This window comes from Sinocyclocheilus rhinocerous, unplaced genomic scaffold, assembly GCF_001515625.1.
Source record: "Sinocyclocheilus rhinocerous isolate Xijiao unplaced genomic scaffold, SAMN03320098_v1.1 scaffold1045, whole genome shotgun sequence".
Lineage (NCBI taxonomy): Eukaryota > Metazoa > Chordata > Actinopteri > Cypriniformes > Cyprinidae > Sinocyclocheilus > Sinocyclocheilus rhinocerous.
In genome coordinates, this window is record NW_015645361.1 from 194014 (window position 1) to 216556 (window position 22543).

The 22543-nt window shown below is 36.4% G+C and overlaps 2 protein-coding genes across 2 annotated transcripts in view; one reads left to right on the forward strand and one right to left on the reverse strand.

Moving 5' to 3' along the window:
• Positions 1 to 868, forward strand: part of psmd5 (proteasome 26S subunit, non-ATPase 5) — a 9105-nt gene extending 8237 nt beyond the window's left edge. Inside the window, exon 10 of the mRNA XM_016509490.1 lies at positions 370 to 868. Within this exon, the coding sequence (XP_016364976.1) occupies positions 370 to 627 (258 nt within the window). The 3' untranslated portion in view covers positions 628 to 868. The remainder of the gene's footprint in view (positions 1 to 369) is intronic.
• A 2791-nt stretch (positions 869 to 3659) lies between these two features.
• Positions 3660 to 22543, reverse strand: part of LOC107705957 (lipoxygenase homology domain-containing protein 1-like) — a 33047-nt gene continuing 14163 nt past the window's right edge. Inside the window, exons 16-40 of the mRNA XM_016509491.1 lie at positions 22203 to 22279; positions 21863 to 22059; positions 20270 to 20462; positions 19866 to 20026; positions 18419 to 18552; positions 16219 to 16370; positions 16028 to 16132; positions 15819 to 15947; positions 14630 to 14794; positions 14252 to 14433; positions 13047 to 13163; positions 9853 to 10015; positions 9436 to 9587; positions 9122 to 9331; positions 8882 to 9005; positions 8240 to 8445; positions 7945 to 8130; positions 7355 to 7482; positions 6715 to 6832; positions 6465 to 6642; positions 6169 to 6354; positions 5858 to 6028; positions 4886 to 5024; positions 4650 to 4805; positions 3660 to 4336 (exon numbers count right to left, since the gene is read on the reverse strand). Coding sequence (XP_016364977.1) covers positions 3856 to 4336; positions 4650 to 4805; positions 4886 to 5024; positions 5858 to 6028; positions 6169 to 6354; positions 6465 to 6642; positions 6715 to 6832; positions 7355 to 7482; positions 7945 to 8130; positions 8240 to 8445; positions 8882 to 9005; positions 9122 to 9331; positions 9436 to 9587; positions 9853 to 10015; positions 13047 to 13163; positions 14252 to 14433; positions 14630 to 14794; positions 15819 to 15947; positions 16028 to 16132; positions 16219 to 16370; positions 18419 to 18552; positions 19866 to 20026; positions 20270 to 20462; positions 21863 to 22059; positions 22203 to 22279 — 4210 coding nt within the window. The 3' untranslated portion in view covers positions 3660 to 3855. The remainder of the gene's footprint in view (positions 4337 to 4649; positions 4806 to 4885; positions 5025 to 5857; positions 6029 to 6168; positions 6355 to 6464; positions 6643 to 6714; positions 6833 to 7354; positions 7483 to 7944; positions 8131 to 8239; positions 8446 to 8881; positions 9006 to 9121; positions 9332 to 9435; positions 9588 to 9852; positions 10016 to 13046; positions 13164 to 14251; positions 14434 to 14629; positions 14795 to 15818; positions 15948 to 16027; positions 16133 to 16218; positions 16371 to 18418; positions 18553 to 19865; positions 20027 to 20269; positions 20463 to 21862; positions 22060 to 22202; positions 22280 to 22543) is intronic.

Consider the following 22543-nt stretch of genomic DNA (forward strand, 5'->3'; position numbering starts at 1 on the left):
GAGAGTGTGTGTGTGTGTGTGTGTGTGTGAGTGTGTACAGGTTTATATATCCTGGTGGGGACTTAAACCTGACTACACACAGACTCATGGGGACTCGTGTCATGGTGGGGACCTAAATTGAGGTCCCCACGGGTAAACAAGCTAATAAATTGCACATAATTAAGTTTTTTGAAAATCTAAAAATGCAGAAAGTTTCCTGTGAGGGGTAGGTTTAGGTGTAGGGTTGGTGTAGGGCAATAGAATATACGGTCTGTACAGTAGAAAAACCATTACGCCTATGGAGAGTCCCCACAAGGATAGCTGACCAGACATGTGTGTGTTCTCTTTAAATGCATGTGTAAGTTGTTTTCTCTGTTCGTTTGGGTCCAGGCCGTTGGCTGTCAGCCGTGGGCTCAGCAGCTGATGATGGACACTCCTGGATTCGTGGAGTGGGTGATGGATCGCTCAGTGGGGACTGGAAAAGAAGCAAAGGATTGTAAGTTTGAGCTGGTGGGGGCGCTGCTGAGCTCCTCCAGCGCTCAGGAGATATTTGGAGCACACAATTACTTAAAGCTGAAGACCTACCTGAACGAGGGGCCCTATTACATCAACGCTGTGTCTTCAGTCATCACAGAGGGAGCCGACTGACATACAGATTTATACTTCAGAAAGAGTTTGAGTTTTTTCTACTGTCAGAGGTTTGTTTTTCTGTCGAGTGCAGATCAAATGTGACCAAAAGCTCTTTAAGACAGTTTTCAGCACTTAAACACACACAGATCTGTCTCTCTAGAGCGCTTCAATTGTTTATACTTCCAGGTGTTGATGCACTATAATGAATTTGGGTCTGTTTCTATCTTATTGTGCCATTAAAAAGTACATTTGAGTGGTTTATTGCTGATATATATTTTTTTATATGTACACTAACATTCAAACATTTGGAGTCAGTAATATTTGTATATACTATTATTCAGCAAAGCTGGATTAAATTCAGTAAAAGTGACAGTAATGACTTTTATAATGTTACAAAATATTTCTGTTTCAAATAATTGCTGTTTTTTTTTTTATTCTATTCATCAGAATCCTGAACAAAAAAATATCAGTTTCCACAAAAATATGAAACAGCACAACTGTTTTCAACATTGATAATAATCAGAAATGTTTCTTGAGCAACAAATCAGCATATTAGAATGATTTCTGAAGGATCATGTGACACTGAAGACTGGAGTAATGATGCTGAAAATTCAGCTTTGATCACAGCAATAAAATTACATTTTAACATATATTCAAATAGAAAACAGTTATTTTAAATTGCAATAATATTTCACAATATTATGTTTTTGCTGTATTGCTGATCAAATAAATGCAGTCTTGGTGAGCAGTAGAGACTTCTTACAAAAACATGAAAAAATCTCAAAATATGAGTGGTTTGCCTGTGCAACTTGCTCCTACAATGCTGTGTTTCACACGCTGACCCGAGTCAAAAGAACTAACCCTCCAGATGCAAAGTGCAAGTCTGATCGCTTTGAAATTAAACAGAACAACTCGTTTCAAAAAGACACATGGTTTGAGGAACCATTCATGTGCGTTTTGGACTCCAATATGATGTATGCGCTTGCCATGGCCAACCATTCAATCTAGAAGGTGGCAATATTGAGTTATTAAAGGGATAGTTCACCCAAAAATGAAAATTTGATGTTTATCTGCTTACCCCCAGGGCATCCAAGATGTAGGTGACTTTGTTTCTTCAGTAGAACACATATGATGATTTTTAACTCAAGCCGTTGCAGTCTATCAGTCGTATAATGCATGGCAATGGTAACAAAATCTATGAGAGTAAAAAAAAACATGCACAGACAAATCCAAATTAAACCCTACGGCTCGTGACGACACATTGATGTCCTAAGACACCAAACGATCGGTTTGTGCCAGAAATCGAACAATATTTATATCATTTTTTACCTCTAATACAACACTATGTCCAACTGTCTTTGGGCACGCGCACGGCATCCATCAAATTTTCATTTTTGGGTGAACTATCCCTTTAATGAAGTGATAAAACTAGCTCCAATGTTAAAGAATCATCATCATCTATCCACCAAGACTAGTTGACAAATATTAAAAGACGGTCAAAAGTGAAGCAGTGGATTCAGGGTTGAGTTTTACTGCACACACATGCACTTCTTACAGCCTCACAGAGGTAACAATATGTACAAAATATTAACGTTAAAAATACAAACAAAAATGTATTCTTTCACACATCCATCAAATCATACAGAGTCTTTAGAGGCACACTGGTGATGTACAGGAGGTGGCACTCTGGAAGATGGGAGAAAGACTGGACTGTTCCATTTCAACGGTTTCCCAAGTTTTCTGAATGATTAGAGGCCAGTCTCAAACAGGCTGGACGTTCATGAAACCAAAATCCTGCCATTACTGAGTGATGCATGTGGTCTGAATGCAGAGTGCATTTGATTGGCCAGTTAAAAACAAAGGTGTAAACTCAGTAACTCCTTCAACCACTCTTTCATTCACCTGTTCAAATTGTTCTTGAGATGACAAAAAAATCAGCTGCCATTCACTTCAGTGGAAAAAAACTCAAACCGAATATCAGTATTACCGTGCTCTCAATATCTATCTTAAGGACAGTCAGTTGTAATAAACCCCTGCATCATATTGGCAAAATTTCACATGCAAAAAAGGTCTATTGTTTATTGTCAATAGTGTAGCGATGCATTAAGTCACTTTCAAAATGCGGTGAATCCATGTGACCAACTTGAACCAGTTACGAAATGAGTGTGGAGAAATCAGATCTTGGGAATTCCGATTGAAATTACTGGATTTCTCCTGCGAAAATTCATCAAACAGTAAATGCAACTGCACCTTTTACTTAAAGGGATAGTTCACCCAAAAATGAAAATTCTCATCATTTACTCACCCTCATGTCGTTCCAAACCTGTATGAGTTTTTTTCTTCTGTTGAGCACAAAAGAAGATATTTTGAAGAATGCTAGAAACCAAACAGTTGCTGGCAGCCATTGACTTCCATATTATGGAAAAAAACAAATACTATGGAAGTCAATGGCTACCGTCAACTGTTTGGTTACCAACATTCTTCAAAATATCTTCTTCTGTGCTCAGCAGAAGAAAGAAACTCATATAGGTGTGGTCACATTTAACATTGTTCGGACGATTTCTGTGGTCGAAATCCAGTCATTTCAATAGGAATTCACGCGACCGTGAATTTCATGTGCGGGCAAATGATTTCCCAGATCTTGAGTTTTCACATGTTCCAGTTCATGCTTCATGCATCTTTTCACTATTGACAAGATGCTGGTCTTTTTTCTCTGTAAAATTTCACAACTTTTTTAGCGACAAAAAAGCAAAAACAATAAGGGATCTCAATGAAATTTCATTACAATTGAACCCATTAGGGACAAAAAGAATTGCAAAAGTCCAAGAATTCAGACTTCAAGTTGGTAGTCTTTTGCAGTAGGAATAAGACGTTGAATGAAACGCAGGTATAGCTCAAAACCATCCACTCAGTCATGGTTTACTTATAGCTGAACATTAAACTGTGGCTGGAAAAGTATTTTAACATCAAAAAGGTTACCTCACCCAAAAATGAACATCCAAACCTGTATGGCTTTCTTTCTTCTGCTAAACACAAAAGAAGATATTTTGAAGAATATTTGGGTCCAAACAACATTGGAATCCATTGACTGTCACAGTATGGAGATCTTCTTATGAGTTTCAAAGTCATACAAGTTTGGAACGACATTAGTGTGAGTAAATAACCAAAGGATCGTTGATACGAGCACATCGTGTAATGAATATTCACTAGTAATACTGACCGAACCATTGGCTGGTTGAATAAATGTCAATACTTTGGATAGATCACACGCTTTATCTTCCCATCCGCTTTGTTTTTGTCCAGCCACTTTCCACAAATGAAGATCGTGGTCACAGCGTTGGCCGTGTTTGTAATCTCGATCCTACTCAGGAGCCATCCGGGACTGAGTCCGGAGTTATCGTGTTCCACGTGCATGCGGAGCAGATCGCCCAGGTCCAGCAGTTCTAGAATAAACCGGTTCGTCTGGCCGCGCTCAAACAGGTTCTGGAACTTCTTGGTAAGCTGCCTCTGACCGGAGTCGCCGTTGGAGCCGAAGATGGTGATGAAGACGTTGGCGTCAGTGCCTGCGCCCTTGTCGTCGCCCGTGATAACGATGAGCTCGTATTTTACAGGTACGAGGCTTTGGGCCTTGCTGGTGAAGCTCTCGATGAACTTGCTGCACTCGAAGGTCTGGAACTCGTCCCGTTTTGAGGAAAGAGGGATGGCGGTGTCACAACGGAAAATATACCTGAGTGAAATAGGACAGATTATGGATAGTACAGAACATGCATTTACTAGCCTCAGAAGTCCAGATCCTGAGGTTTAAACCATTATTTAACACTGGTAGTTGCTGTTAGCCGTTGACTTCCATTGTATTTTTTTCTATACTATTGAAGACAATGGCTACCAGCAACTGTTTGGTTACCAACATTCTTCAAAATATCTTCTTTTGTGTTCAACAGAAGAAAGAAGTTCATACAGGTTTGGAAAAACTTGGTGAGTAAATGAAGCCAATTTTCATTTTGAGGTGAACTATCCCTTTAAAGTCAATGGTCACTCACTTATTGCCCAGCTCCTTCTCCGTGACAACAACCTCTTCCACAAACCAGGAGGCTTCAGCTTTAACTTTCTTGCCATCTTTAGGGATGTGTCCCAGACAGATGCTTGCGATGTCTCCCAGCTCCTTGGAGGAGAACTCAAAGCGGTCCGAAGCGCCTCTGAAATCACACATGTAGCAGCATAATGCATGTTAACCAATGAAAAATGAATACCAGCAGAGAAACGAATGTACACCTACTGTAAAAAACGCTTCTTTTTAGTCGAGTTCTCCATCATAAACTCTTTGGAACGTCCTTTCTTCCCTTCTAGAACGATCCAGGCGTTTTCTTTGGTTTCAGCATCATCTGCATCTGCTGTCGTGACCAGGATCTCATATTCTGTATTAGGCAAAACATGGCATTATATCAAATCTAATATATAGAATTTCAAATTTACATAATTAAGTAAATAATACAAATAATTAAGATATTTAAATGTTTTTGCAAGTCTCTTGCGCTCACCAAGGCTGCATTTAATTGTTTAAAAACACAATAAAAATTGTTATATTGTGAAATATTATTACAATTTAAAATAACTTTTTGCTATTGTAATATATTTTAAAATGTAATTTATTCCTTTGATGGCAAAGCTGAATTTTCAGCAGCCGTTACTCCAGTGTCATTATTTAATAATTAAATAATCATTTTAATTAATAATGGTTTTTATTATTATAAATGTTGAAAACAGCTTCTTAATCTTACATTTATATATTTTTATCAATTGTATTATTTGTATGCATGTATACACATATATATATACAGTGGGTACGGAAAGTATTCAGACCCCCTTAAATTTTTCAATGCATACATACACGAATATGTACGTATGTCAACATTTACAATGAACTAATTCAACAATGAACTCATTTAAATTTCATTTTCAATACATGTTCCTGATCTTTTAGTGTTTGATTCATCTGTGCATGTTATTCCAAAGAAATAATGTCATTTCCCTCAACCACCTGTCATCCAGAGACACTTCTCCATGCATTCAGTTTGTGTTTAATATTCGGTTTCACTTGGAAATATGCCACATTATGGATGTAAAATGGGTTGTCAATAGGACAGTTAATCAATGACTAATTGTTATGAAGTCCAAATGAATTCTGTGAAATTGAACTGTGCCTATTTATCTCCATTTGTGAGTGTGTATAAACGCATGTGTGTCTCACTGGTTTTTTCATCGAAATCCACTGCATCGTTGTTGGCACACGCCAGCTCTCTCATTATCTGCCCATCACCCTCGTTCTTGGCGAGCCAGCGATCACACTGGAAACGAAACTTCTTCTCCAAGATGTCATCGTGCACGTCCACATACTCCAGGTGCCAACCAGCAGCCAGACCTGTCAACACACACACACACACACACATGTTTTGAGCATATAAACATACACAGTTTTTAGGTCATACACAGACCTACCCTGAGTTTAACTGGCTAATATGCTCATCACTAGTGTCGCTCTGAGCGCTATGATTGGCTCACCTGAGTTGTCGTGCCAAATGCGAACTTTCGAGAGCTCGCCCAAGCTGAGGATGTCAGAGAAACGGAAAGTGTCCGTCTGTTTGCGCTCAAACTTGTTGGTGTTGTTGCTTTCTTTCAGAGTCAGCGTTCCAGTGTCACCGTTCTCACCAAAAATAATCATCCACAAGTTAGCATCGGTTCCAGCCGCTAAAAAGCAACCAATCATAAGTTACAATCTGCTGTATCTGTGACCACAAACGCAATCAATCGAAGAAGTGTTTTGAGGTAGTTATAGACAGTTACAAGGAAGCGCGCACCAGTTACATCGCTGGTCTTCACAGAAACGGTGTAGGTGGTGAGCTCCACCATTTCCTCGTCATTTATCACGGCAGGCATCTCGCATAGGAGCGTTCGCTTGGGCCCGTATGAGCGAGACAGCCATTCCTCGTACGTAAATAATGCCACTTCATCCGTCTGCAGGTTATGCAGTTCAATCTACATACACACATTAATATGTTTAAAGGCTTGGGAGGTTACAGTATACGTATGTCACTTCCTCTTACAAACCTTATCCAGGAACCAGTCGGGTCTGCTTCCAGAACCATCTATACGCACTCTCATCTTTCTCAAAGGAGCGATATCCTCAATCTCCAGATTGAATGTGTCTTTCTGCCCTCGTTCAAACCTACACACATAAAACACACACAAATGAGATCGTTTTAACATGTTTCTATGCATAATAATTTTTAAGAGACTGTGGTCACATGTAACCAGGTTGGTTATAAAACCATAAAAAATGTTACTTGAAACTTATTTTATTTCATCTATTTTCATTTAGATGTAATACTTGTACTGAGGTACTAAAATTACTAAAACTAAATTAATAAAAGAAATTATAAAAACTATAGACATTAAAAAAATTTATAAAAATAAACACAACAAAATTACTAAAACTAACTCAAATTAAAGTGAAAACAAAAATATAAAAATAAAGTCGAATTCAAAATATGAACAAAAACTATAGTAGTACATCAATGTCTATAAAACAACACTGCAGGTAACCGATTTGCTAAGTTACATTCTAATTTTATTTTTTCCCCCCCTAAAATCTTACATTTTTCAACTCAAATCAATATTTTTAAAAATAAGCTGCATGAAAACATTAAATTTATCTTGCAATAATGAGCATCTTTGTGTATGTGTGTACCTGTCCTCTAATTTTGGCAGCAGCATTTCCTCTGACGTGCCGTAGACTCCAAACACAGTCATGTAGATCTGTGTGTCTGTACCTGCGTGCTGGACATCTCCTGTTATCACCGTCACCTCATAGATCACCTAGGAGAAAAACATCTTTCATGAAGTACACTTTCTGTAGTATATAGCAGCAAATCAGCATATTAGAATGATTTCTGAAGGATCATGTGACACTGAAGTCTGGAGTAATGATGCTGAAAATGAAGTTTTGCAACACAGGAATAAATTACATCTTAAAATATTTTATATTTTAGAAAATAGCTACTGTAAATTGTAATAATATTTCACAATATTACTGTTTTTACTGTATTTTTGATCAAATAAATGCAGCCTTGGTGAGTAGAATAGATTTTTTTCAAAAATATTTAAAAAATCATACCAACCCTAAACTTTTGAACAGTAGTGTATACTGTAAAGAAATGATAGATCGATAGATAGATAGATATAATGTTTAATAAAGTTCACCTAAAGAATAAACAAATCTATACAAATCTTACATGAGCTATTAATATTTTTAAGGTAGAAGGAAATGAAATGGTGTACCTTCTGTGGGATATTAACAGTTTCTGCATCCTGCACATCTAGGAAGCGGGCGGTGAGTCCGTCTCCTCTGTCTTTGGCCAACCAGCATTTACATGGAAACAGGTAGCGCACTGCTTTAGTCGGCACCTCGACAGTCAACTCCTCCACTAACCAGCAGCTCTCTGGAGTCGCCCCATCATGACCCAACTACACACAACACAAACCAGCAATCTGACATCTTACCGTATCTATACATACTGTACATCAAGCTTATGAAATGAAAAACTACAGAATCTGTGAGTGCGCTTTTCCTTACTTCCACTTTCTTGATGTCGCCAACATCAGTTCCGAAACAGGTAAAGTAATCCAAGGATCCAGGCATGAATCCGGTTTTCCCATCCAAGTCGAGCCAGAGGTGTTCTGTCTTCTTGTTCTTCTTTCCTATGATGATGACATACACTCGGCTACTCGTCCCAGCATCCCGATCCAACCCCGTCGTCACCGAGAAGTGGTAGGGAATTACTATACACACACACACAACATTTAATTTCTTCCCTCATATTAAATTCCACTAGAAAATAGTTTACTCATGCAAAAACGTTCACAATGCAAGGGTGTTGTGGGTGGTTGCCAGGGCTTTAAATTTAATTTAATTTAATTTAATTTAATTTAATTTAATTTAATTTAATTCAATTCAAAAAATTATTTAACCAAAAATTATTGTCAATTATAAATTGATATGTAAATAAATAACATTCCAAAAAAATAATTTTGAAGAAAAAAAAAAGTTAAAAGTTAATGTTAACAAATGAGACCTTATTGTAAAGTGTTAGCATATAATTTGTAATGAAAATATTCTAGTAAATAATATAAAAATCCAAAATAGAATAATTGATAGTCTCAGACCTTTGAAGCCCACTGTATGTTGAGGAGTGGGACTCTATATGCTTATACATACATGATCCTTCATCGTCTTCTTCTTTTTCTGAATGTCGCTTCTTGTTTTTCTTGTTCATGTTGCTGTCCAGATTTGTCACTTTTTTAATTGGACAGAAGGCGGTCTCTCGCTCTCCCTCATACCCCTACACACATATACACACAGTATATACATCTGGATGTGCTCTGGACTAGTCTGTAATGCTGTAACATTGTTAACGCATGCATGCACGGGTGCACGCATGCACACATGCAGGCAGACCTTAACATAAAACACCCTGTCGATCCGTTTGTCCTCCTTCTTTCTCGAAAGCCATCGTTCACACAAAAACAGAAACACTTCCTCCGTATCTTGGTCCACCACTTCCACCTGGTCCAGATACCAATCAGCACTTAGCATGCTGTTGTCATGGCGAACTCGGATCTTGAACACCTGGCCCAGATCCACGGCCTCCAGAGTGAATGTGTCCACCTGACCAATCAGAAGCAATCATTGTCAGCAGCCAATCAGAGGGGGAGTACACAACTGTTGAAAAGTTTGGGGTCAGTAATACTTTTATTATTTATGTGTCTCACCGATCCTCTCTCAAACTTGTTGCTGTTCTCAGACTTGCTGAGTTTACGCTCTCCAGTATCGCCCATGTCTCCGTAAAGAGTGATGAACACGTTGGCATCGGTTCCCGCTCCATACACGTCCCCGGTGGTCACCGCCATTGTATACGTGTGTACTGCAACACACACATATATGCAACAGTCTTCCTGTTGCACAAATAGTAGAGCATTGTGCTTGCAACACCAAGGTCATGGGTTCGATTCCCAGGTAATGAATTAATTAAAAAATGTATAGTTTGAATGCAGTCATTTTGCATAAAACCAGTTCTGTCATGACAACTCTCGGAGGGATTGGCATGGTAATGTACATGACAGTCTGCTGAATGCATAAATATAATACATCTAGGCGATTCTAAATAAAAAAACTGTCCACACACTTACTCTCCAGCGCGTCGTCCACCTCTGTCTCGATGACTTTGAGGGTTCCGTCTCGTGAAAGTTTCTCCACGATGATGTCAGACGGCACCAGCTCTCGAATGGTCTCGCCGTCCTCCTCCGAGCGAGCTAACCATCCCTCACAAGGGAATATCGCCGTCTCAGAGCCCTGCATGTGCACACACATTTTTGAATCTTGGCACATTGAATATTAGTCCTTTACATTTTATTAGAGGAAATTAGCTGAATAATACTATGAAGTGTTTATTCAAAGGTTAAATGTGTAGTTTTTTCACTGCTATCATATTTTTTACTACACTTGCTCATAATGCAACCCTAAGTAGGTTGACATGAAAATTTTGTTTAAGGTTAGACCTGTTATCGGACTCAACCAATGGCATGAGTTTAGGACTACATGTTTAGTAGTAAACTGACCAGCTTGGTCAGAAAATGGGATAGAGGAGGCTAGTTTTAAATTTCAGTAAAATAATCATCCAAAAATCATCCAATTCATGAAATAATCATCAGAAATACATCAAATATCAAAATCCATCAGACAGGTCGTGTCAAGGAATATATGTATTATACTGTACCATTCAAAAGTTTAGGGTCGGTAAGATTTATTTGAAAGAAATCGTTTATGCTCAACATGGCTGCATTTATTTGATCAAAAATACAGTAAAAATGGTTAAATATTATTACAATTTAAAAAAACTGTTTTCTATTTGAATATATTGTCAAATGTAATTTATTGCTGTGATGCAAAGCTGAATTTTCAGCATCATTACTCCAGTCTTCAGTGTCACATGATCCTTCAGAAATCATTCTAATATGCCGATTTGTTGCTCAAGAAATATTTCTTAGTATTAGCAATGCTGAAAACAGTTGTGCTGCTTCATATTTTTGTGGAAACTGTGATACATTTTTTTCTAGATTTTTTAATGAATTGAAAATTCAAAAGAACAGTATTTATAAGAAGTAGAAATCTTCTGTAACATTATAAATGTCGGTTACACTTTATTTTAAGGTGTTCTTGTTACAGTGTAATTATACAGTTAAGTAATGAGTAAATTTAATTAACTACATGTACTTACTATATGGTTAGGGTTAGAATTAGGGTCTGGCTAAGGGTTACTTGCATGTAATTATGCATAATTAATGGTTATATTACAATAGTAAACACGTGTAACATGTGTAACAAGGACACCTTAAAATAAAGTGTTACCTAAATGTCTTTACTGTCACTTCTGATCAGTTCAATGCATCCTTGCTGAGTAAAAGTACTTATTTCTTTAAAAACATCTTACTGAACGGTACTGTAAAAAAACAGTTTCTGCTGGTAACGGTGGATGTGCATGTTGATATCAGAGTTTCACGCTGGTGTGATGTGCTTGACGGAGCTACAGCAGAGGCAGTGTTTCACTCCTCTACTGTACACAGATAGCGCTGGAGTGGAGAGACAGGTCAGAGAAGATTAGTCACTGGAACTAATTATACAAACGGCAACAGAGAGCAGATGTGGGTCAATGAAATGGGTGTACGACAGACAGTGGAGAGGAAAAGAAGGTTTTCCACAGCCAGACGGGAACATTCTAGACTCAACCACGTTTCACGTTGCCAGAATTAAGACCCACTTAAGGCCTGTTCACACCAAGGACGATCACTATAAAGATAACAAAGAAGATATAGTTCTAAAAATCGTTCTTAATATTAAAGAATAGCAGAGTCCACACCACAGCTATAACGATAAAGGCACAGAGAAACGATATCATTGGAATCACTTTCAGAATTATTTTTTCCAGCTGATGAACGATAAAAGCATTGACAGCAAATCAGAATCAATCCTGCTATAACGAGCTCCAGCATTTAAAGCGGCAGACGAGCGTGCGCTTAGAATAAACAGACGATATCGTCTGCTGGTGTGGACGCTCATATAGTTATCTTTATAGTTATCGTTCTTGGTGTGAATGCGGTTACACTTTATTTTAAGGTGTTCTTGTTACAGTGTAATTATACAGTTAAGTAATGAGTAAATTTAATTAACTACATGTACTTACTATATGGTTAGGGTTAGAATTAGGGTCTGGCTAAGGGTTACTTGCATGTAATTATGCATAATTAATGGTTATATTACAATAGTAAACACGTGTAACATGTGTAACAAGGACACCTTAAAATAAAGTGTTACCTAAATGTCTTTACTGTCACTTCTGATCAGTTCAATGCATCCTTGCTGAGTAAAAGTACTTATTTCTTTAAAAACATCTTACTGAACGGTACTGTAAAAAAACAGTTTCTGCTGGTAACGGTGGATGTGCATGTTGATATCAGAGTTTCACGCTGGTGTGATGTGCTTGACGGAGCTACAGCAGAGGCAGTGTTTCACTCCTCTACTGTACACAGATAGCGCTGGAGTGGAGAGACAGGTCAGAGAAGATTAGTCACTGGAACTAATTATACAAACGGCAACAGAGAGCAGATGTGGGTCAATGAAATGGGTGTACGACAGACAGTGGAGAGGAAAAGAAGGTTTTCCACAGCCAGACGGGAACATTCTAGACTCAACCACGTTTCACGTTGCCAGAATTAAGACCCACTTAAGGCCTGTTCACACCAAGGACGATCACTATAAAGATAACAAAGAAGATATAGTTCTAAAAATCGTTCTTAATATTAAAGAATAGCAGAGTCCACACCACAGCTATAACGATAAAGGCACAGAGAAACGATATCATTGGAATCACTTTCAGAATTATTTTTTCCAGCTGATGAACGATAAAAGCATTGACAGCAAATCAGAATCAATCCTGCTATAACGAGCTCCAGCATTTAAAGCGGCAGACGAGCGTGCGCTTAGAATAAACAGACGATATCGTCTGCTGGTGTGGACGCTCATATAGTTATCTTTATAGTTATCGTTCTTGGTGTGAATGGGCCTTTAGGCAGGAAAGGAACGTTTGATGTGAAAGGATCAGCCACGGCTTGCTGTTTTACATGACGTTTAAGAGGCTGAAATTGGCAGGATATGTTGTTTCTGGATCACTTGAAAGTTTTCCGAAAATGCTGTGGGCAAAGATTAGACAAACCAAACTGTATTTCAAGAAGTCTGTCCTGTACAGTAGATGCAGATTTGTACACAAGCTGTTTAACTCTGTCAAACCAAACAGTTTGGTGAAGTATGGTAGGAAAATGAGCAATACCTTTCCTTTCCGAAGCAGCCTGCGAATTTCCACACGGTCTAAATGCCAGCCAGGATTCACCCCTCGATTATCGTGACCGATACGGATTTTCTCAATGATATCACCAATGTCCTCCAACTACAGAAGCCCAAAGTCAACATCAACACCATTGCTGTCAGTGTAAGCCGTTTTTTAATTATTAATAGAAAAGCTCAAATGTTCAAATGAAGCTATGAATTTCTACTCGTTCAGGCTTTTTCAGGGTTATTATAGTTAACTAAAAATAAAACTGAAAGTAAAATTAAAACTAGGGGGAAAAAAACATTTTCATTGCTTGAAATAAAATGAAATAAAATAAAATAAAAATAAAAAAATATTTCAACTAGTTGCCAAGGCAACATTTTAATTTAGTTTTATTTGATGTACTAAAGTAACTAAAACTGTACTAAAATAACTAAAACTAAAAATAGTTATATATATATATATAGACATTTTTAAAAAATACTAACAATTACAAAAACACAACAAAATTACTAAAACTTTTAAGTAAATTAAAGTGAAAACAGAATATATAAAAATAAAAACGGATTCAAAATATTTGTAAAAACTATAATAGATTCTCATTGATACTAAAAGCTGGTTTATGCCAGTTTGTACAGGTCTGTTTTTGGTCAAGCAACAAAACTTTACCAGCAAAACTCAGCACATAAAGCAGGACAAATAGCATTGTTTTTCAACCCCACTAGCTTTATATATATGTGACCCTGGACCACAACACCAGTCATAAGGGTCAGTTTTTCGAAATTGAGATGTATACATCATCTGAAAGCTGAATAAATAAGCTTTCCATTGATGTGTGGTTTGTTAGGACAATATTTGGCCGAGATACAACTATTTGAAAATCTGGATTCTGGGTGTGCAAAAAAAAAAAAAAATATTGAGAAAATCACCTTTAAAGTTGTCCAAATGAAGTTCTTAGCAATGCATATTACTAATCAAAAATTAAGTTTTGATATGTTTACGGTAGGAAATTTACAAAATATCTTCATGGAACATGATCTTTACTTAATATCCTAATGATTTTTGGCATAAAAGAAAAATCAATAATTTTGACCCATACAATGTTTTTTTGGCTATTGCTACAAATATACCCCAGCGACTTAAGACTGCTTTTGTGCTCCAGGGTCACATATGTTGAGCAGCACAGAATTGATCTGCTCATTTACCTCTACGATGAACATGTCCTCTGCCCCTCGTTCAAAGTACATCCTCCTCTCTCTCTTATTAACGCAGAGAGATTTCTGAGACGTACACACTCCGTTCTGCCCGTACAGAATGATGAAGACGTCTGCGTCCGTTCCCGCAGCAAATATATCACTGGTGAAGATTTTAATCTCATAGGGAACAACTACAACACAAAAGAGGAAAGCACACGAATCACAAACAGCCTGTGTAGGTCTGTCTATGAGTGTTGTGACACAAATTTGCATCTTTCTGTATTTATGACACATAAAAATACATGTCACAGAAAAGTAAGATAAGATAAATAAGGCTTAGTATTAGTCTGTAATCATTATAATTAGCTACATAAACATGTATCATACAGGGTGTGTATAGTACTGTCTGCAGTTCATTAGGGTACAGGTCTCTGTCAATGGCACCATCGTCTTTTCCTTTATCCAGCCAGCGGCCACATGGAAACCGCAGCAGCTGACCCAGAGACGGAGCATCGATCTCTACCCAGTCCAGAAACCAGCCTGGAGACACACCTGAGAAAACAGGACAACACACACACACAAACAAACACACAAAGAGACATGTGCAACATCCACATACACACATGTACACTGTAAGTAATTGTCTGTAGGATTTACACCAATGCTGCCTGTACTGGGGATTCAGAAGAAAGCCAGTCAAATTAAATTATCACAAATTAAGTGACAGTTTAATGCAAAAAAAGACAAAGGCATAAATGACAAAAATACAGACACATATTCCCATAGATATAAACAATACAAGTGAACAGTTTTTAAAGGAAGTCACAAAAGACTGCACTTATTTGATCAAAAGTACAGTACAAACAGTAATATTGTGAAATATTATTACAATTTAAAATAAATGTTTTATATTTTAACATATTGTAAACTGTAATTTATTTCTGTGATCAAAGCTGAATTTTCAGCATCATTACTCCAGTCTTCAGTGTCACATGATCCTTCAGAAATCATCCTAAGGATTTTTTGATGAATAAAAAATTCAAAAGAACAGCTTTTATTTGAAATAGAGATCTTTTGTAACATTATAAATGTCTTTTCTGTCACTTTTGATCAATTTAATGCAGCCTTGCTAAATAAAAGTATTAATTTATTTTTAACCAACCCCAAATGAACGGTAGTGTGTTTTGATATATAACAGATGATTTTCACTTTTTCAAAATAAGAAATAAAAAAAGAACTAAAAATGTGCTGAATCAGAAACATCTTTACAATTATGTTTTAGAGTACAAATACAGTTTGTAACTCATAGCCTGGCTTTAAACTATCTCCTGTTTTTAACAACACAGGAAGTTCATTTTTAGGAATGGTTGTACATTACTTTTGTTTTTTTTGCTGTAAAAAGAACAGCGATTCATTACAGTGTAAACACACAAACGAGCACACACACACACGTCAATCATCAATGCACATATTTGAACTCAACCAGTCCTCAACTGCGTCAACAGAATGCAGATTCAACGTATTTGCAGAAATGTTATACACATTCTAGAGTGATGTCTAATGTGAATGTGTGTACCTGCGTTGTCGTGCCCGATGCGGATTCTCTTGAGTTTTCCGATGTCCACTGCCTCTATGGTGAACTCGTCAATCAGTCCCAACTCAAACTTGTTCCTATGGTTCTTAGACGACTTTAGATTAATGATACCTGACACACACAAACACACTTTTCAGTAGCTGCTGGGCTAATACTACTGCTAGTACAGTCTGAATTGTTTTGATAGTTACCAGTGTCATCTTTGGTTCCGTAAAGTATTGCATAAACGTTTGCATCTGTCCCGGCGCTCTTCTTCTCCCCTGTTTTTACTCTCATTGTGAATGTGGTTGACATGGCTACACACAGACATAATCAATGTAATATCAATGCAATGAGCACATGCCATTAGGTTAAAGCAGAACGCTTGTGTAACATTCAAAACCTTTTTGCTCTAATCCGAGTTGAGCAGGCGAGGACTCCTCTTCTTCATCGTCATCTCTCTTCATGAAAGCCTCGTCTACGGGCACTAACTCACGGCCCAGCTGCCCGTCATCTTCATCAACCGCCAACCAGCGCTGACAGGGGAAAAAATACCTGAACAACACACGCAAATACAGTCAACAAAGTGTATTTCCACAGGAAAGAGACATCACTAATGAGATCGCTTTAATATGTCAGTTGTTTCTCTTTAGCCAGTAATTAGATTAAATTGGGCAAGTTTAGACTTAAGTATCAAATTAAATTAATAGAATAAATATTAACTGTAATTGAAGAAAATTTAAAAATATATATATTTCAGTCAAGGCAACATTTCTCATTTTCATTTAGTTTAAGTTTTAAGTATTAAAATAATTAAAACTCAATAGACTAAAACTTAATTAAAAATGACAAGAACACAAAATAAATTACTTAACTTTAACAAAAAATATAAAATTGAAATATATTTTTAAAAATCTAATTCAAAATATTAACAAAAACTATAATAGTACATTAATGATACTAAAATTGCACTGCTCAGTAAACCTACGTCTCCTCTTGATGATCTAAAAAATGTCTCAAATCATGCTCAGATTTGCTAGATAATTTTTATAAATTTCAATGTATTCATTAATTTATACATTTTAAATAAATGTTTTATTTCCTTAAAACGTATTTATTTAAAATGAATATTTTAAGCAATTTCTGCAATCAAAAGACAGAGACCTCAAACATTTCGCATCTAGAATTTCCAATATTAAAGATCTGAACTGCTAACCACACTAACTATATAGCTATCAATTCTTACTTTACATCAACAATTTACTCATTTGCATCTATTTTTATTTCTTCTGAGTAGGGCTGTGCGATATTGAAAAAAAATGCGATACGCGATACCTTGTTAAAAAATGCGATATGCGATACGATATTGCTTAAAGTGTGAAAAATCTATTTAAATTATATTTTAAAATATTTAAAAATGAAAATTATATAACCAATTTGTTTCACATTCTTTCTTGGAAAAGAAAGAATCACTACAACTTCTGAAAGTGACCAGCAGTGTTTTAGCAGTACATAAAAAGTCATGTCACAAATCAGAAAATGTCATTTTAACATCAATGTGAACATACAAACAAAAAAATGAATGACACTAATTTTATATCATTGTGACTTTACTTCTTCATATACCACAGCAAAAATTATAGTCTGAGAAAGTTCAAACATGATTAAAGGCAAGTGAACAGTCAGTAAAAAAAAGAAAGAAAAAGGGGGGTACTATTTACAATAGTTTACAAGCATAGATACAAGCATACAAAATATACACAATTTACAAGCATAGATAAAATAAACAGTAGTATTCAGGTACAGAAATGTAATAATTAAGTGTAAAATAACAAAGCATTGTGTTCACTGTATGAATTAAATTTAGATTAATCTTTGTTATAGCTGTTTTGTTGTTTGATTAACATTAGTGACATATTCAGCAGCACGTATTTATAGGCTGCTGTCCCTTTAAATCCAACTGCACGGATCCAGTATAATGATACACATCCGATTTCTTTCTCAGCTGTTTACATTCATTTAAAACATAACCGACTGCGTTTACGAGAATGATCGTCGAGACGGGTACTATTGACATAATTCTGTGTGTATGTGTCTGTTCAAACATAAGGAGATGCGAAAGACGAATCAACTCCGTGTTCACGCGCCATCTGAAACACGTCTCTGTGTGTGTGTGTGCGTGTGTGTGTGTGTGTGTGTGCGCGCTTTACACGTGTGCGGCAGAACTAAAGAGACACTGTGCGAGATGCGGCTTGTGCGCACGCTTCAGGTGTGAGTCAGACAGCAAGACGAGACGGCAAAGAGTTGTTTTCTGCAACTTATTGCACTTAATAACTCTTTTTAACGTCAAGCAATTCTCTGCTATATGCGTCGAACTAAAACTTTGACCTTTTGCAACATTTTGATTTAAGTAGCCTATTATTAAAATTATTCAGATATCGCACACGCCGTTGCGATATGCATATCGCGATATTTACAATTGCGGTATTTCGATAATGTCGATATATCGTGCAGCCCTACTTGTGAGAAATGTTAAGAGAAACCAAGGTGGTATTTAAATGAGATGTACATTATGTGTTTCAAGCGATGTGCATGACACTCACATGGTTTCATCTTTGGTATCAAAGATCTCGACGCGGTCCAGGTACCATGCAGCATTCGCCTGCTTGTTGTCATGACGAATCCTCAGTTTCTTCAGCGGCCCCAGATCCATCCCAGTGATCGTGAACACGTCCTCCTGAAAATGATCTGCATTTAGATACATTCGGTATACAATGTGATTGTGTGGGTGTTTTGTTCCACTCACCTGTCTGCGCTCAAACTTGTTAAGGTGGTTTGACTTGCGTAGTTTTCTCTCGCCTGTGTCGCCCATTTCTCCATAGATGTTGATGTAAACACCCGCATCTGTTCCGGCCCCCAGCATATCCCCAGTATACACATGAACCTCGTATGAGTTCTCTAAAACACATGAACACACAAATGTCTTCTCAAAATGCACTTCTGTTGAAGGTATCAGATGATACACTGTTATAGTGACCCCCAGAATTTTGAAGAATGTCTCATTGTATTAGATAATAAAATAGCAAACAAATTTATTTTATTTTATTATCAAATTTATTTCAAAGCAAATCAGCACAAGCACACTTTTTTTCACAAAAAGAACTGTTACATAATTTTTTTTTTTACTTTAAGTTAAATAATTTTTACTGAAATAAAATATGTATTTAAAATGAATAAATTTATTAATTATATTAAAATATTAGAATAATCTTAATTTAAATTAATTAATTATTAATAAATAAATGTAAATTTATTAGTTTGTAAATTTTAAATAAATGATTCATTTTCTTAAAAATTTTTTTTTTTTTATATACACTTTTTATACTTTTTTATTGTGAAGCTTTGAATCTCTCTTTATACCCTCCAGATCTTCGTAATCCTCAGCACAGAGCTCCACGAGTATCTCTCCATCCTCTTCATCACGAGCGAGCCATCGGCCACATGGGAAACTGAAAGCCCGAACAACCTCCTTCAATTCACCTGGGGATTCCTCTTCTTCCTCCTAGAGATGATTAGATGGTTGTAAAACGTAAATATTCAGATCAATGGTCGATCAGTATTAGTTTTTCAATTGCTGATTCTAAAAATTTTAAATCTGGTCCCTTCCTCCCAAAGTCTAAATTAAGATCTCATTCAGAAAATACACTTTTTTTGTTTCAAAAGCAAAGACCTTATGGTCACACTTCAAATTTGATTAGCCCCTAACTGACCTTTTTCTTCTTTTTCTTCTTCTTGTCTTTCTTGTCCTCCTCTTTCTTCTCTGGTTTCACCATTGCCATGACCAGCCGTTTAACATCCACCTTCTCCAGGAACCATCCAGCCCCTATTCCCGAGCAGTCATGGCCGATCCGGATCTTATAGACCCATCCCACATCTAAGGCCTCGATCTTAAATCAACCAATCAGACAGCATCTCTTCAGACACAACCAACCAGATTTCAGAAACCTCACTTAGCTTTAGGTGAGTTAATGTACAACTCCATTAACTCACCTTAAAGATCTCAGTGGTTCCTCTTTCAAAGTTGTTGGATCGGCTCTTGAGCTGTATTAGTTCGGTTTTCCCCTCCTCACCGTAAATCTGCAGGAAGACGTTTGCATTCGTACCTCCAGCCCACACGTCTCCTGTCACCACGGTAACCTCATAATTGATCACTGCCGATTAGACAAACACTGATTAATCATCAATAATTTTCAGTTCACAGTAGCTGGATTTGAACATGAATTTCACTAATAACAGTCAAATTTTGAGTGCAGTATATTGAAATAGCATGGTGACTACAACGCCAAAGTCATGGGTTTGATTCCCAGGGAATGTAAGAACTGAAATTTATATATATATACTGTATACTCTTTGGATAAAAGCATTTGTCAAATCCATAAATGTGAAATACATACATTTCTCTATCTCCAGTGTCTCACTAGGATAGATTTCCACCTCCACCTTCCCATCAGCCTCGTCTTTACAGAGCCAGCGGTGACTGGGGAACATGTACTGCACCCCGTGCACCGACACCCAGATCTGAACGCTGTCCAGGAACCAACCGGCTCGCAGACCCTCGTTAGTGTGGCCAATCAGCAACCTGTTTATCTACACGACCATGAACATTCATTTTATTTTAGAAGAACAGAAGTATAATTGTTGTTATGTACAAATGTATGAATGATGTTTACAGTATGTACTTTATTCATACATAATTTCTTGTGACATTGGATGGTTAGTTGCATTTTTGGCATTTGCAGTACCTAGTATGTACTTATCCTGATAGAATAGAACAGAACAGCACAGAATAGAATGGATTTGACAGAACAGAGTGAATTTGAACAACAGAAAAAAATAGTTTGAACTGAACATAATAAGACAAATGAAAAAAGAACAAAATAGAACAAATTTGAACATTAGAAATAATAGAATAGAATGAGTTTAACAGAATCATTTAGAAAAGAATAAATGAGTTACAGAATAGTGAATTGAACAACAGAACACAATAGAACAAATCTAACCAACAGAACACAATAGAACAAATTTGAACATTAGAAAGAATAGAATAGAATTAGTTCAACAGAATAGAGTGAATTTGAACAACAGAACAAAACACAATATAACAAATGTAAACAACAAATTTGAAGATAGAATAGAATAGAACAGAACAGAATAGAATGGTTTAACAGAATAGTTTGAACTGAACATAATAGGAAAAATGAAAAAAGAACAAAATAGAACAAATTTGAACATTAGAAAGAATAGAATAGAAAAGAAAAGAATAGAATAGAATGAGCTTAACAGAATAATTTAGAATAGAATGAGTTGCAGAATAGAGGGAATTGAACAACAGAACACAATAGAACAAATCTAACCAACAGAACAAAAACAAAATAGAACAAATTTGAACATTAGAAAGAATAGAATAGAATGGGGTTAACAGAATAGAGTTAACAGAAAAATTGAATGCAATAGAACACATGTAAACAACAGCAAACAATAGAACAAATATATACATATGAAAGAATAGAATAGAATTAGTTCAACAGAATAGAGTGAATTTGAACAACAGAACAAAACACAATATAACATGTAAACAGAACAAATTTGAAGATAGAATAGAATAGAACAGAATAGAATGGTTTAACAGAATAGTTTGAACTGAACATAATAGGACAAATGAAAAAAGAACAAAATAGAACAAATTTGAACATTAGAAAGAATAGAATAGAATGGGGTTAACAGAATAGAGTTAACAGAACAATTGAATGCAATAGAACACATGTAAACAACAGCAAACAATAGTACAAATATATACATATGAAAGAATAGAATAGAATACAACAGAATAGAATTAGTTCAACAGAATAGAGTGAATTTGAACAACAGAACAAAACACAATATAACAAATGTAAACAGAATAAATGTGAAGATAGAATAGAATAGAATAGAATAGAATTTTAACTTTAGACTGGGTGAATAGGCCAAACATGAACAGGTAAGCATACATTGCCAATGTCAAAGGTCTCTATGGTGAAGATGTCCGTCTGTCCCGTCTCAAAATAGTTCACCAGGTCGTTATCGGAGACGACCAGCAGCATCTTGTTGGTGTCGCCTTTCTCTCCATACAGCTTTACGAACACCTTCGAATCTGAGCTGGCACCATTAATACTGCCTGTCTTTATCGCAATGTGATAACCAACAGCTGGAACAAACACACACATGTCAAAACCTATTGTATCTAGCTTATATTTATGTAGACAGACATACAAGCTACTTTTTGGTTCATTATTGCATACATTTTATATTTTTGTATGTGTTAATGTTTGGATCTGTGTGTTCACTCACTAAACAAACGTTGACCATCATCAGTAGGGACTAACTCTCTTACAATCTGCCCATCGTCTTCATTACGATCCAACCACCTGAGATGAGACGGAGAGAGATACAGTAGGTGAATGTGCAGGATGTATGTGTGTGTGTGTGTGTGTGTGTGTAACTGAGCTCTCTCATTGGTGTAGCTAGGGTTTCCTCTGCACTCATTAGTGTCCATTAGTAACCGGAGTCAGTTTTCTCAACTACATAATTGACTTAAACACCACTCTCCCATGTTCTTTACCCAGCTAGATACATGCACATATACTTACTTATATGTATATGTGTACTTATAGTGAGCTTGAACTATGCTT